This window comes from Puntigrus tetrazona, chromosome 7 (genome assembly GCF_018831695.1).
Source record: "Puntigrus tetrazona isolate hp1 chromosome 7, ASM1883169v1, whole genome shotgun sequence".
Classification (NCBI taxonomy): Eukaryota; Metazoa; Chordata; class Actinopteri; order Cypriniformes; family Cyprinidae; genus Puntigrus; species Puntigrus tetrazona.
This window is the reverse complement of record NC_056705.1, coordinates 22,728,284-22,743,029: the sequence shown is the minus strand read 5'-3', so window position 1 is coordinate 22,743,029 and position 14,746 is coordinate 22,728,284. Positions and strand designations below refer to the sequence as shown.

General features: G+C 37.4%; 1 protein-coding gene across 3 annotated transcripts in view; it reads right to left on the bottom strand.

Annotated features, from left to right (window-relative positions):
- sorcs2 (sortilin-related VPS10 domain containing receptor 2) overlaps nucleotides 1-14,746 on the bottom strand; it is a 132,670-nt gene that overhangs the window by 3,803 nt on the left and 114,121 nt on the right. The window contains exons 9-26 of one of the 3 annotated variants that reach the window (XM_043245594.1): nucleotides 13,938-14,117; nucleotides 13,393-13,539; nucleotides 11,626-11,728; nucleotides 10,691-10,767; nucleotides 10,233-10,324; nucleotides 9,304-9,411; nucleotides 8,124-8,244; nucleotides 7,718-7,851; nucleotides 7,418-7,546; nucleotides 5,957-6,128; nucleotides 5,642-5,828; nucleotides 5,150-5,283; nucleotides 4,555-4,678; nucleotides 2,901-3,013; nucleotides 2,675-2,797; nucleotides 2,244-2,343; nucleotides 1,247-1,349; nucleotides 672-904 (exon numbers count right to left, since the gene is read on the bottom strand). In XM_043245594.1, the coding sequence (XP_043101529.1) occupies nucleotides 672-904; nucleotides 1,247-1,349; nucleotides 2,244-2,343; nucleotides 2,675-2,797; nucleotides 2,901-3,013; nucleotides 4,555-4,678; nucleotides 5,150-5,283; nucleotides 5,642-5,828; nucleotides 5,957-6,128; nucleotides 7,418-7,546; nucleotides 7,718-7,851; nucleotides 8,124-8,244; nucleotides 9,304-9,411; nucleotides 10,233-10,324; nucleotides 10,691-10,767; nucleotides 11,626-11,728; nucleotides 13,393-13,539; nucleotides 13,938-14,117 (2,380 nt within the window). The remainder of the gene's footprint in view (nucleotides 1-671; nucleotides 905-1,246; nucleotides 1,350-2,243; nucleotides 2,344-2,674; nucleotides 2,798-2,900; nucleotides 3,014-4,554; nucleotides 4,679-5,149; nucleotides 5,284-5,641; nucleotides 5,829-5,956; nucleotides 6,129-7,417; nucleotides 7,547-7,717; nucleotides 7,852-8,123; nucleotides 8,245-9,303; nucleotides 9,412-10,232; nucleotides 10,325-10,690; nucleotides 10,768-11,625; nucleotides 11,729-13,392; nucleotides 13,540-13,937; nucleotides 14,118-14,746) is intronic. The other 2 variants (XM_043245595.1, XM_043245596.1) reach the window with 2 other exon arrangements.

Below are 14,746 nucleotides of genomic sequence, written 5' to 3'. Positions count from 1 at the left end.
CCTTTTGAAATAAATTATTAGTTCATCTGAACCTTTATTTAGAAGTATTTAGTTTTTCATTTAATTCTCATTTCTCCCTATTACCAAGTTGCTTATTAGAATGCATAGTAATAGCATATTGACCATTTATTAGTTCTTATAAAGCACATATTAATGCCTTATTCTGAATGACCATCTTTTAAATCCCTTAATCATACAACATATCAAAACACCTGACTAACTAACTGTTAAAGGGATAGTTCACCAAAAAATTACAATTTTGTTATCATTTACTCACCCATGTGGTTCCAAAATTGTATGACTTTCTTTTTTACACTGAACATAAAAGAAGTTATTTTTAAGGAAGCTGGTAATCAAACAGTTTATGGGGTCGATTGGCTTTTTTGCCCTACTATGGAAGTCACTGAAGACCAACAGCTTTTTGGTTTTTCAAAATATGATCTGTTGTGTTTGGAAAACATGGGGGTGAGTGAATAAGGAAAAATGTAATTTTTTGGGAGAATAAGCAGAAAATTAGGAGTTTAAGGCAAAAGCCATAATTATTAGTTGGTTTATACTAGTGAGAATTGGTGCTCAAACAGAAGTGTGAACAAAAATCCAATAATGCTATTACTGATGTTAATCTGGTTAGTAATGACTGGTTATTCTAGGGTAACTGAATTTGCTTCTACCTCCAGCGTTACCTAGTGTCTGCGAGTCAAGGTCGTCATCAATGAACTCCTCGCCTTGAATGATATTCTGCGTGTCCTCACTGTGATTGACAGGGCTGGTCATTTCCTGCTCCTTCTCATTGTGCATCTGGGCGTAGACGTTTCGACCCGGCAGTTTTCTGAAACGCAGCCAGGGACGCGTTAGGCTGCTCTCCTCTGGCCTCAGCAAGGAACCATGGTTTTTGTAGTTTTTCCTGTCACAGTTTTGTAGTTCATGTTCTGTTATATAATCTGGCTGTCAAATAGACATGTGGGGACTGAACATGCATTCTTCAGTGATGGGGTGTGAAGGGAAAGTGAATATCCATAGCATTATCAAAAGATTACAGTTTTTCTAAGAAAACCTGTGGTTCCTGCATACTTATGTGTACCATGCAATTCGGTGACGGGCAGCAAGACAGAATGGGGGTGCACGTTATTCATTTGGAAATAGGCTGAGTAAATTTCCCTAATAACCCACCCAGGAATGACAGGGAAGTCTTCAAAAAACATGACATATTACTTTTTTCAAATTGCAGCAATAGAACCTGACAAACCTTTTAAACTTGAAGAGTATGAATGCTGCAGCTGAGATCAGACTGATGAGAAGAAAGACAGCTAGAGCCCAAACACCTGGACCTGCTGCAGCCAGCCGAGAACCTGCAGAAGAAGAACATGACCTCTGATCATCACGCTTTACTTCCGCTATCATAATTATCAAACGGCTGCCAACATTTCCAATAAATTTCATGCAAAATTTGATTCTGCTAACCTGTATATCATTAGCGCCTGTAATGCCACAGGAATTAAAGGGATAGTTTACACCTGATCAGATAAATTTTCATATTTTGAGTAAACTCTTTAACCATCACCTGGCTCTAATTATAACTCTTTACTTACCAGGCACGTAAAAAACAAACAAAACATCACACAAATCACACACAATGTACACACCTTGTGTGGATGAGGGCATTTGTGTGGCTGTGACACAAACAACAGTGAAACAAAAAAACAAAACAAAAAAAAAGCTTTCACAAATTTTACAATGCCTAAAAGATGAACTAAAAATATACACAAAGCAAATGATGTTTATAACGTTTATAATGAAGAAAACTTAAACATGCATGTGTTATTCAAGCCAAACAGAGTCTGACAGCACAAAACTCAAACAGAAATGCAATCCAACAGAAGCATACATATGAAGAGTAAACGAAGTCAACTGTACGTAACAACTAGATCAGAAAACAGAACAGAAACAAAACATTGTTGCATTATTTTCCCCTTTTAATTTAGATCTCTGTATGAGCAGATCAGTATACTTAAAGAGTAAAGATAACACGTCTAAAAGGTAGATCGACGCACCAGTCTCTGCTGTGCTGGCAGACACATCACTAGTGATAGGTCCTTTGAAATACATTAGTTATGTTTTAGGAATTATTGATGAAGGGCTTGCTGTAATGCTATAACTGTTAAGTGACTCACTGACATACTTTCGAGATGTAGATGAATGTATGAGTGTCTGTCAGGTGCTGGAATCTGTTTTACTTTGCTCACCTCTATCCGAGTCTGCCAGAGTCACCAATACTCTTAACCCTCCTCTCACAATAAAGCTCACGTTGTTCTCACTCAGAACCTGCTTTATAGTGGGAACACGCTGCACAAAAGAAGAACACACACAGGAACATAACAAATAAATCAAATATCACTTCCAAATATTCTTACAATTATATGCTACATTATAATTTGTGCCTAAGCAATCAAGGTAAACCATAGTAAACAAGGACTTAATTCCCTGACTCGTCTATTTAGTGTTTACTTCTAAAAGAAAAACAAAAAAAACAGTATCTCCAGGTTTTAACAAGTTAATTGTTGATGTCTTCATATTAGATCACCATAATGAGAGTTTTTATTTTTAGGCTAATGTTTTGCTGTCAGAGAATGCATCTTTTCTTATTCGAGTGGCATCCCGGGGCGAAATGATGTACCTTATCCACAAACACACTCCTCTTCACCGGTGTGCTCTCTTGAGGTAGAACATAGAGGTCTGCAGTGGTGGGAAGACCAGGCTTCACCGTGGTAACCAAAGAGTCCTGAGGAACCCCTGTGAGCTATCAGAAAGAGTGTGTCATGTGATAAGTACATTTAAAATGGTTGTTTTGCATAAAACAAGCAGAGCTCTGGTAATTGTGTGTTTATGACTGAGGCGAGAACCTTTGCAAGAATCTTGGTTACAACTTGTCCCACATCTTGTCTCCATTCAGGGATGTTTGGGTTAAAGCGATCCAAATTATGACTGAAACTCAAAGGGATGACCTGGAAATGATCTGAAGAGAGATACTGTATTACGAACATAAATGTTAACAGCGCAGCTGCAAAAAACAAGTGAGAAATTCGCACACAAGAAAAACAATAATACAATAATGATCATTTAAGTCATTAAGAGCTCACTATTTGAAGTGATCCTGCTTCATAACAACAGGCAAGAGGTGAGGTAGAAAAAGACTTTCAATCTGTGTCACAACTTTGTTACTCCAATAGCTGAGCGAAAATAAAAAAGATGTGATCTTAAAATTAAGAACCGAAATGTTCCAGGCAAGTCATTTTTTTTTTTTTTTTTTTACAGAAATTTAAAGTTGGGAAGTCATCCAACTTAAATTTAAAAAACTGGAGGACAAATGATATGAAATAGTGAAGTGAGACTGCACAATAGTTCTTCATTTTGTATTCAAGCTGAACATTGTCTCTGAGGGAGAGCGTCATTTCTGCTTTCCAAGCATGACCTCATCCCTATCACACCACACTCATAAATATTCAATCAAGCCCTGGAATTGCATGAATATTTCAGTTCTGTTTAACACTGTCATTACAAGAAAGAAATAGGGTTAGCCCTCGAGTTGGATTTTAAACACAAATCGAGAACTTTAACAGTATGCATTAACTGTGGCATTAGATCAGTACTGACAGTGTTTCCGTGAATAATGTTTAAATATATATACAATCCGTGTTTGTCACATAGCCTAGATTATTTATGCAGTATATGCAGGGATTAAAAAACCATAACACACTGGCTTACTGATGCGCACAGCAGTTTAACACCACTTGCTAACATAAAAATACTACTCAAAACAGAAAATATTTAAAATATTCAAAAGCATTAAATTGCAATAACTGGTGTTTTTGTTTCTCATTGATACTGATGAACTTCAAGTCATAATTTGTATTTCCACGTATACATGGCAAATAGAAATGAAAAGATTTTTTAAATTTTTACATACAAGAGCAGTTCTGTAAGACTAATGATTACCAATAACATAAAATCATAAAAGACTTTGAAAGTAGCACAAACAACATTTTGACCGTCACTGTGGTGCCTTCAGATATATTATTATAGTTTTTGTCCTTTTTGTTGAACAGATTGTAAACAATTTTTTTATGTTTTGCGAAAAATTGGGCCACGTGGGTTTGGAAATACTTAAGAGTATATATTAATTTAAATTGTCTGCTTCATTTTGGACATAATGGCTGCTTTTATTAAATCTTGGTATTTTCTGAAATAAAGGTTCCCAGGGGAGGATAACTGAGTACCTTTCAATTTGGCTTGTGTACTGAAATAAAATATTGCAGGATTATATTGCAGAATTAGGCCTCCTCGTGTTTAGCTGCTTATATGTCTTATCTCACATTGTCTACTTTGATTTGAGCGGCTAACTCAATAGCAATGTTGAACCAGTGTACTCCGAACATGCTAAATATGTATAATGGAATTAGACAGAAAAGAATAATTTTGATGGATACTGAAATAACAGAATTCAGCTGTAAAACGTTCCCGTCGGCCCCTGATGCTATACCTCAAGGGGTGTCTTACCATAGACAATGACAGTCTTGCTGTCCTGTACCATGGATCGGCCATTAGAAGCCTGAACCGTCACGGGAACTTCCCCCTCCTCGGAGAACCTTGTAATCAGACTGTTCTCCAGGGTCAGCTTCGGCTGTCGAGGGCAAACACACGTCACTTTAATGACTCACTACACCTGAACCTTTAAGCATGAGCAACTCAAATGAATTCCAGGCCAATTTCTTCAATATTTACAAATGTGTGAGAGTATACACATGTGTATATGAACTCGTTAAATATTAAACCTTAAAACTCATTACCATCCCACATATTTATGCATATAATCTTAGATGCAGTGCAAATGTATTACATGCGCTCATTACATGCCATTTTTTTGTGTGGAAAAAAATCGTAGTAGTGCTAAAATATATAGGCACTCAATATAAGTCAGTATCATTTTTATAAAGTTTACGAAACGCAAACGCCTATACACACACCTAATAAAACCCCCCCACAAAAACATTAGCTTTTTTTGTCAGTCCCATAAAACTAAATGTATTATAAATATTATAAATCTATTATGAGTATACTTTTTTGTAGAATATTATTCATTACCACAGAGTACCTGAAGGTTATCTCCAATCCACCAGTAAAACACAGTAAGGTTTGCTTCAGTGGGCAGCACTATAGCTGTGAGATTTACTTCTTGATTTCTGCCAGCGATTGGGACCACCTCCAGATGGACATCTTGAAGAGGAGCTGGGATCAAAATAGAAAAATAGGCAAATTGAGAGTTGTAAAATAAAAATAAAAAATGTTCAGCCTATCTTGAGATGAAACAGCATAAGGTATGCTGGAATGTGTACAACTTCCATCAATATTTGGTCAAATCTGAGCTTTCTTTGAGCACATTTCAAATGGGCCTGATTCACTTTTATTCATATAGTGCTTATAACAATACAGATTGTATCAAAGCACTTAGAGTTATGATTCAGTAGAAACATTCCTCACTGTATTATAGATTATACTAATCGATAATCATTATGTTCTAAAATTTTTATGGAGCAGCCTTTAAACTCACTTTTAAAATATTTTTTTTTCTGGAGATTTTTCTGACCTGTAACCTGGATGTAAAGTGTGGCTTGGTCATGTCCAGCGGAGTTTTCAGCCTTCACATTGACACGGTAAACACCTGGCTTCTCGTAACGGTGTTGAATGGGTTCATCTGTGACAGTCAGGTTTTCATATATAGCCCTGACGCCGTCCATCAGATCCACCTGATATCTGGTGCTGGTGGTGTCACCCTGAACGGGGAAACAAAAGTCATAGCCGAACATTTTTCCTTGCATGTAAATCTTCATATTTTCTGTTCAAGGTTTTCCTACATTTTAGCATTCACCTTATAGGAGCATAAATAATCCATGTACTTCACCTGTTCCTGATGGACAATGAAAGTGATGTCATCACCAGGTGCCACGGCCAGCATCTGTCCCTTGATGCCCAGCTGCAGACCTCTAGGGGGCAGCAGAGGGCAGGAATGCTGCTTCGAGCTCTGTTCTTTATTCAAGCCACCCTCACAAACATTAGAGATGACCTTCCGGTAACTACAAGAAAATGACACAGAAAATGTTTTTATTTACCTTAAACTGGAAAATCTAGTGGTCTAGATTTAAATTGTTACAATGGAGAGCTGAAAAAATTAATTCTTATTCATTCTTAAATACCTTTAAGAGGTGGATAATAAATATATATATATTAAAAAAAAATATATATATATATATATATATATATATATATATATATATATATATATATATATATACACACATATTATCCACCTCTTAAACCAAATTATTCCAGGTATTTGAGAATGAATAACAATTTTTTTTTTCACAGCTCTCAATTGTAAAAGGTATTGTGTCAGAAAGACTGATATAAAAAAAAAAAAACACGCAATGTTTTTTTTTTTGTCACCTGAGGTTTTTCTGAATGTGAGAGTCTTCTGCTCTACTTAACACAGCTCAGTATGGCCTTGATGCGCACACATTTTTTTGAGTCTTTGTCATTAATATTTTGAAAGCAACAAAATCTTGTCGGTTTGTTAATTCTAGTCAATCCTATATACAGTCTATCTACTTTTGGTTGCTATAGTAATAATGTCAGTGAGAGTACCGTCGAAGTGGAAACAGAGGGTGGAACATTTTGCCTCTGCTCAAGTCATTCACAGTGTTCATGAATCATATCATGCAAACTGTTGACTTGTTCATTTATTTACTATGCACTACATAGTGATCAACACATAGTTAGCTTTCTGGACATCATGTGTCACTCTTTTCAGGGTCCAAATGAAAATAACGAATGGTGCTGATATAGAGTAGTACTAAAAAAAAAAAATCATGATCCTCAGGTATCCAGACAGTGATTCATCTTTTTAAAATCCTTAAAATATTGGTTTATCAGTCACTGTGAGTCTGTAGACCATAGTGCACATCCTGAAAAAGCTATATATACGTGTTATAAATGAATAGTGCTCATAAACGGATGTTGAGATCATATTCTCTCAAACTGAGTGGAGGTTTGTTTGATATAGGACAAAATGAGTGTATCTGGACATAGCTTCGGGTAATATTTTGCATTACTACATGTGACCTGAATGATGAAAATCTGATCTGACAATTCAGACTAAGCCACATTCCAAAAAAAAGATCAGATTTCAAAAGACATGTGGACATGGTACTCATTTTATCTGCCTGTCTCAACAAAGCTTGTGCGCTCATCTAAAGCGTCTATGATATGCATGAGTGGGTGTTCTCTGCAGTGGCATTTACCGTGCTCGTTCAGTGTCAAAACTGACACACTTAATAACTGTAGTGGTTATGATGTTCAGTGTTACCCTGTGCTGGACTTGTAACTGTGTCCTAAGTGGCAGTTTTCAGGTGGAGAGTCGGGATCATGCCAGAAGTCAGGATAACAGCGATCGCCCTCTAACCGGAGGCTGGGAGCACGCTCAAAGCCGTAGTCACTGAGAACACACGGAGAGACGTAAAGCTCTATTTTTAGCCCCAGATCTAATTCACAGTGCACTGCACTGGGGTGTGAAAGCGAACTTAAGAGTGTCTGTTACAGCAAAGGTATCTGTGTATAATTGCAATTGGCTTGAAATGTGCAAAGGTTATCTCTCTGGCTTTCGTACCAGGCAAAGTCTTTCTCAGTGCACTGGCAGGGTTTGGTTGTTAAAGCTGATGTATAGCTCTTCCCTTTAATGCAGAACGAGGACTCTTTCCTCCTCCTGTACATTCGCTCCTGGCCCATGATGCATTTCTCTCCCTGCAGGAGAAAACTTGTCATGAATCTCCATTTGAATCGCAAACTGATTCACCACATAAATGTACATATATTTTCATAACAGAAGAATTTTAATTTATTTCTGAAAATCTTTTTGCTGAAGATAAACATATTTCTGTTTGAATGTAATTCTTATTTGAAAATAACCCTTATATCTGTTTCCTTATTTTCTTCTCAATAAGCAGCACTTTTTTTTTTTGAACTTGCTGTAAGTTTACTGCTGTGTGGGAGGTCAGAAAACAGCCTGATATTACCTGTAGGTCAGTGAGTTTCCAGGAGTCATAATCAGCTTCTGTGCACTGCCTGGGAAACGACTGTCGGAAATCCACCTTCACCAGCTCCCAATCCGAACGGTAACTTATGTGGCCAAACACTCTGTCCACAAAAGCAAGCATAAATAAACATAAGCCTTCGACCTGTCCATTAATCCGGCCCTCTATCCATAAACATCTGATTATCTCTCAAGACAAAAGCCATTCATCCCTTTCACCGAAAAGCGAGACCATTGGAGTGTAACCTTGACTTCACGTCACAACACATTCTCTACCCAATTACGCATCTTGGGAACGGAGCAAACGAGAGGACAGACACATGACCTGGCTCATCAGCAGTGTGTTTTTAATGAGAGGGAGCCTCTTTAATTGAGGCCTTTGAATTTCACATTGCCTTTATCAAAAGGGCAGCCTCTTTATAATATAGAGACCACCTGCTGTTTGGGGTCTATGGGAAGATACTCTTCACATGATCTCAAATAAACTCACTGCTCACCGCCACAAGGTGGAACCCTGTATCTTCTTTTTCTAAATTTCAGTGCACAAGTGTCACTCACGAACAATTAAAAATGCTTTGAATGCACAGAACTCTTATCTGAGATCCCCAATACGTCCAATTTGATAAAAAAAACACCTCCTTCAGTTAAATGCAGTTAATTGAATATTCACCGCCTGATGGACTAAAGGCCTGATAGCAAAATGCCTGTCTAAAGAAAAATTTTCAGAAAAACATTTCAGATCCAGATTTTGCTCAAACAGCACAAACTATTTTATATTTATATATGTACTAAGGACAAGTACAGCCAAAACAGGGATCAAAATATTACTCCAAAATAATAAAATTGTCCTCAAAAATTGTCTTCATTTTTCTGTGAATTGCTAGTTCACAGAAAAATGAAGATCATTTACTGCACCACTCCATATTGTTCCAAACCTGTACGATTGTTTATTTTCCCCATACAATTAAAGCGAGTGGCGGCCAAAACAACATATAACAGGTCCACACTGATTTTCAAAGTACGAAAAAAAGACTCTTTCTCTGATGTGCAGAAAATATTAAGTTATAAATGTTCTGATCATCAAAGTATGATGCTTATTTTTGGATGAACCATCCCTAGCGAACTAGTAACTCCTGTTGAGTTTTCAGAGGACTCATACTCACGTCATAACCAGTGTCTCATCTCCAGGTTCGCTCAACAGTCCATCCACAAAAACAGAAGTGCTGGTGAAGTTGTGGATGCTCCATGTTCGACCTTCATCAATGCTGAACCTAAGATAAAATATTTGTTTTGATGTTGTATTAGGAATACTTGCCATGCATAAAGAAATAGTTGTATTTCATATATTACACGACCCATTACATTAGTCTGCTTAGAGTGAAGACTGTATTGTAGTGTATTGTAGTTAAACAAACATGAAACTCAGTTTACACATTTAAAAAATACTTTCAGTTAATTATACATGCGATACATTCGCTCATCTCTTCATAAAAATTCTGAACATACTGTCAGCTGCAAAAATCCCTCTGTCCGTGTTGATTCTCACAGTGTAGGCTACAAGCCAGCGTAAGCACTACAAGCTCTTAGTTTTATCCTGACAGAAGCTGTGTTTGTACTGCCAAGACTCAATGCCGATGAAAGGCTTCAAGGCTTATGTGAGAGATGGTAATGATTTTCTCTTTGATCTTCATAGGTCTCCCCTTTACGTACATTTGTGAAGCAAGGTGAACTCGATATCTAGTATGTGAATCACTTAATATAATATGGGTAAAGAGTTGTCTTAGTGCATAGGACGAGATTTAGGCTGCTGGGGAACTCAGGGTGGTCTGAAGAGCCCTCCGAAGCCAAATGAGCTTCTTAAAGCACTCACTCAAAGGATTACCAGCACAATCAGGTCAGCAAAAGCCAGGGAGGGAAGTCTTGAATTTCTGTTTTTCATGCTAGCCTGACCCTATTTACAGTGTTTACTACTAGATTCTCTTTCTGCTGTGAGACTTTGTCATGTCAGCAACTGGGTACATCTGAGCTTTTGAATTCAAATACTTACAAATGATGTCAAGACATCATATTACAGAAAAAAAACTAAACTTACTTGAGTATTTTTAAAGGGATAGAGGTGTCCTTAATGGCCACAATGACACCGCCATGATCCAGATAAAGAATGTGGTGTTCTTCTTCGAAAACCTACAGTGAGCAAATGAAAAAATCTGTTGAAGTTCATCTTCATAATTTTCATAATCAAGATTTAATATCATTAGGGAAAAATCGAGTGGAGCTTAGGAAATGAGAGGCAGCAACAATCTCGAAAATCATTGAAAAGACATTAAGACTAAGTCTGCCACATACTGAGCGCTGAAACGCCAACAAATGAGAGGATGTCAAACGAAATTGGGCAGAAGGGGAACAAGAGAAACAGAGATCTGAATTCAACGAGCAAACCGTTGGGAAAGGTGAGTGTTAAATACAAAGTGCAAACCTAAAGAGTCGTGACAAGTCACAGAAGAAGATATAATGAAGCATTTTTCTGACACTTTTCGTGTTCATTCTCACCTGTCTCCAGGTCTTGCCACAGTCTGAAGTGATGTACATCTCCTCTTTATATTCAACCAGCTGAGACCCAAGGTTACCTGAAGAGTAGATAACAGAACATCTTCATATCAATACAAAGAGGGAGAGAGAGTCTTTAATTTTCTTCTTTTTAACTTGAGGCGAAGCAGCAATTTCCTCACTTTGTTTAATTTTAAGAGAGAAGGAGGAGTTGCATATAAAAAGAATGAAACTGAGAGAAAACTGGAGGCTATTGTGGATCAAAGGCTGAGAACTAGTTAGAGCTGAACACTTTACTGAGGAAGTGCACAATAATAGCAAGAGAAAGCAGGATTTTGATGGAGACTCTGCTCACTGTGTGCAGTGTACGTACATGTACCTTTATATTTATATGGTGAGAACAAGCTGCAAAGTGTTTAAAACCAGCGACCGCTCAGGTGCTTGTTAGTAAGAGAAATAAGTCACTGTGACACTGTGTGTGTGTGTCTGTAACCCTGAGGGAATGGACAGACTTGATGACCTTGTGAACTGGCAATAGTTTTAGCCTCGGATTCAAGAACATTAATGCATTGTCTTCCTCAATCCCCCATGAACCCTGTGGCAATAAAGAGCAAATATTTCATATATTCGCGCCTGCCTCCTTTTGTGCCTCAGTGTGGGCTTAATGGCATTGCACAACACTCAGAAATGGTACATCACATTCAATTTTCCCTCCTAAAAATATTTCTCAGTATTCCTTTGCTTTATTGTGAAGAAACAGTCTGCTTTGTTCACACTGTCACAATTTTCCTAAACATGCTGTAGTGCAGATTTGGATCTGTAATATAATTATTTCTTGTAATTGAAAAGCACTACACAGCTTTGTTTGATTTGAGTTGTTGGGCTCCACATCGCTATGGTGACAGTGCTGATGTGTAAGAGCTGTTACGGAGACTGACCTGCACCCATTATGAGTCCTGGGGCCGAATCTTTAGTGTGGACCGTTCCAGACACATAAGGGTTGTCAGCCCATCGCAGGTGGAGATGGAGGTGACAGTCAGGCTAGGAAGAGGAGCAGAGACAAAGAGAAATTATTTTTGTACTTTGTAGAACATGACAATTATTACTTAGTAGATAACATAAGGTGTGCACTTAGTAGAAAATCTAGACTCTGACAAACACACAAAACCACCTTGCATTAACACACACAAATAACAGTCGAAGTTCTACAGTAAGCAGCCCATAATTTAAAATCACTTCACAAGTCGTACGACATAATGTTCCAGATAACAGATGAATCAGAGCATGAATATAAAGCATATTTAAGGTGCCAAAAACGTCAGCAGGGTGGTAATAAAAAAATGAGAAGAGCAGTAAAAATGACAAAAAATGAGAGAAGAAGGAAGAGAAAGTGTTGATAAGTGAGGAGAAGAGAGAACAATGAGAAAAAAGACATGTCAAACGGACGGATGAGAGATGAAGATAGTTGGCTAGACAGACAGGAAAGGAGAGTGAAGTCAATACATGTCCTTTCAACTTGTGATTTATATCTTGTCTTGTCTTGTCTCATGTTTGCCAGAAACCATATTTGTGTCTTAATTAATGGCCAGCTACCAGTCACAGAGTTTAAAATGGGCATATATAATGATACATATCATCTCTAGCTGTGTGCGTGTGTGTGTATGTGAGTGGATTGATGACTCAAATCGGTTTTTCTTTTTTGTCTCATGAGACAGCAGCAGAACCAGTGCCTGCTCTGCCCACCAACCCTCAACCGCAAACAGCGGGAGATGAGTCAGATCGAGGGGTCAATGACTTCACGTCTGTGTCTGAGACAGTTGTGGTACAATCATTCTGAACAGGAAAAAAGAAGAGTGTGGGCTGGATATATATCTGCAGATGCATAATGAAATAAAGTCACGATTTTGTTGGTATGAATATGCAATGAACTGAAAGGGAAAAAATACATCTACACAATTATTGTATATTTAAATCAAGGACTGCTTTGTAGATTTTGGTTTGTGGGTATGTTATGTACACTTCCAATCAAAAGGGGTCTGTAAGAGTTTTTTTCATGTTTTTGAAAGTGTCTTTTGCTTACAAAAGCTGCATTTATTTGAGGAAAAATAATGTCCTTATTTAATCTTAAAAAAAAATGTAATTTATTTCTTGGATAGCAAAGCTGAATTTTCTGCAGTCATTATTCCAGTCTTTAGTGTCACATGATCATTAGGTGCCCAAGAAGCATTTCTAATTGGTATCATTACTGAAAACAATTGTGCAGCTGTGGAAACATTACACATTTCAAAAGTTCAAAAGAAAAGAATTTGTAATATAAATCTTTTGCAACAACACAAGTTTTTACTGTCACTTTTGATTAACTGGATTCTTGCTATTAAAGGTATTAATAAAAAAGTATTTTCTGTAAGCTGTTGTTGTTGTTGTTGTTGTTGTTGTTGTATCTTACTAACCCTAGATGTTTGCATGGTACTATATTTATGAATATCCTATGTAAGCAGCATGTCTGGGAAATCCAAGTATCAGCTGAATAATAAAAAGTGACTAAATAAAATCAGCAATTTTTCAGTTTAACTTTTCAAATACAAATAAAATGGGCGCTAAGCTAGGCTAAAATTAGTTTAGCACTGATAGATACATAGAAATGCAAATAACCATTTGAAAAGTTGGAACGGATAGTGGAATGAGGAATGAACAGGCATATTTACCTGCTTGCAGCTGACAGGTTTGCCATTCATATCAGTTGTGGGAGGAGCCAGTGGTACCCAGTCTCTGCCTTTGTTGTAGGTGATAAGAGTGATCACTTTTCCATCAAGTTTTTGATTGGCTAAGAATACGCCCTTGATGCCACGAACCTGGAAATTATACACACAACCAAAGGATGTGATATTCCAAAATATGTCCTGTAAAGTATTAGCAAATCAAATTATGGCAAAGTCACAACTGTCTAAGAAATTGTTCAATGTGTTAGATAAAACTTGTTTCAGTAGAACAGTAACATCAGCTTTCTAGAATCACTTATTTATTTAAGCATGCTGCTGGCAATAAATAATAAATGCGTGAAGGCAGAGTTACTAGATCATAAGCAATCTCTTCATTTTTATGTGTGTTTTTTTGAAGTGTTATAGGTAAAGGTCTCTAACAATGCTAACTTTCAACAGCTTAACTATGTTTAGTTCATTATGCAGTAGGTAGGATGTGAAGCCCACACTGCCTCATTTTACACAAGTACAGTATGGGGTGAAATGTTGACCTCCAAGATGTCGATGAGGACATTCTCTTCAGGCTGCTTGGTGCTGCGGACGTTCTCCAACACAATCGAGTAATAGACACCTTGTGGATCTGACTGGTAGAGGTTGTACGTGTCTGTTTGATACCATTCCTGCAGGGCCAGGAATACCTGATTCTCATCTGTACTCACTATTTGCACATCCTGCACAGAAAGACAAAAACAGGGAAGCAGAAAGATACCGCACAAGAAGATTAGAACCTCACAAGAAGATTAGAACCTCACAAGAAGATTAGAACCTCATGTAAAGATAAAAGTAAAATAAGTTCAATGCAAATGGCAGTTTGAGTATTCTCAGCAGATAATTAACCGTATTCGTTTGGGCTTGGGTCTTTGTGTGAAGAGAGATAGAAAAGCTGAACGCTTTCACTTGTGCTTACATAAAACAACCACAAAAATGAGCTGCATATAAATCCATAGTGATTATATTTAGTTGCTTTGAAATTAAAAGTTTATTTTGAGCTGCTGCGAAGAACTGAGTTGGAACATGAACTGTGTAGGGACAGATTTAGATGAAATTAAAGCATGAACAATTAATGAATCCATCCTATAATTAGCTATACTGGTTTACTTTAAAATACCGAAATCAACATTAAGCTGCTCAGTTTTGGTAGCTTAGATGCCTACAGCAGGGCACCCTGGCAACGACTGGGTCAGGACTGGGAGTTTGCCACCATGTTGTTCCTCCCGATAAAGTAAAAGTGGGTCGCATTAATTTAGGCAAGATGAAGGGTACAAGCTCAAGCCCCCAGCTGAATTCATTCATAAGAACT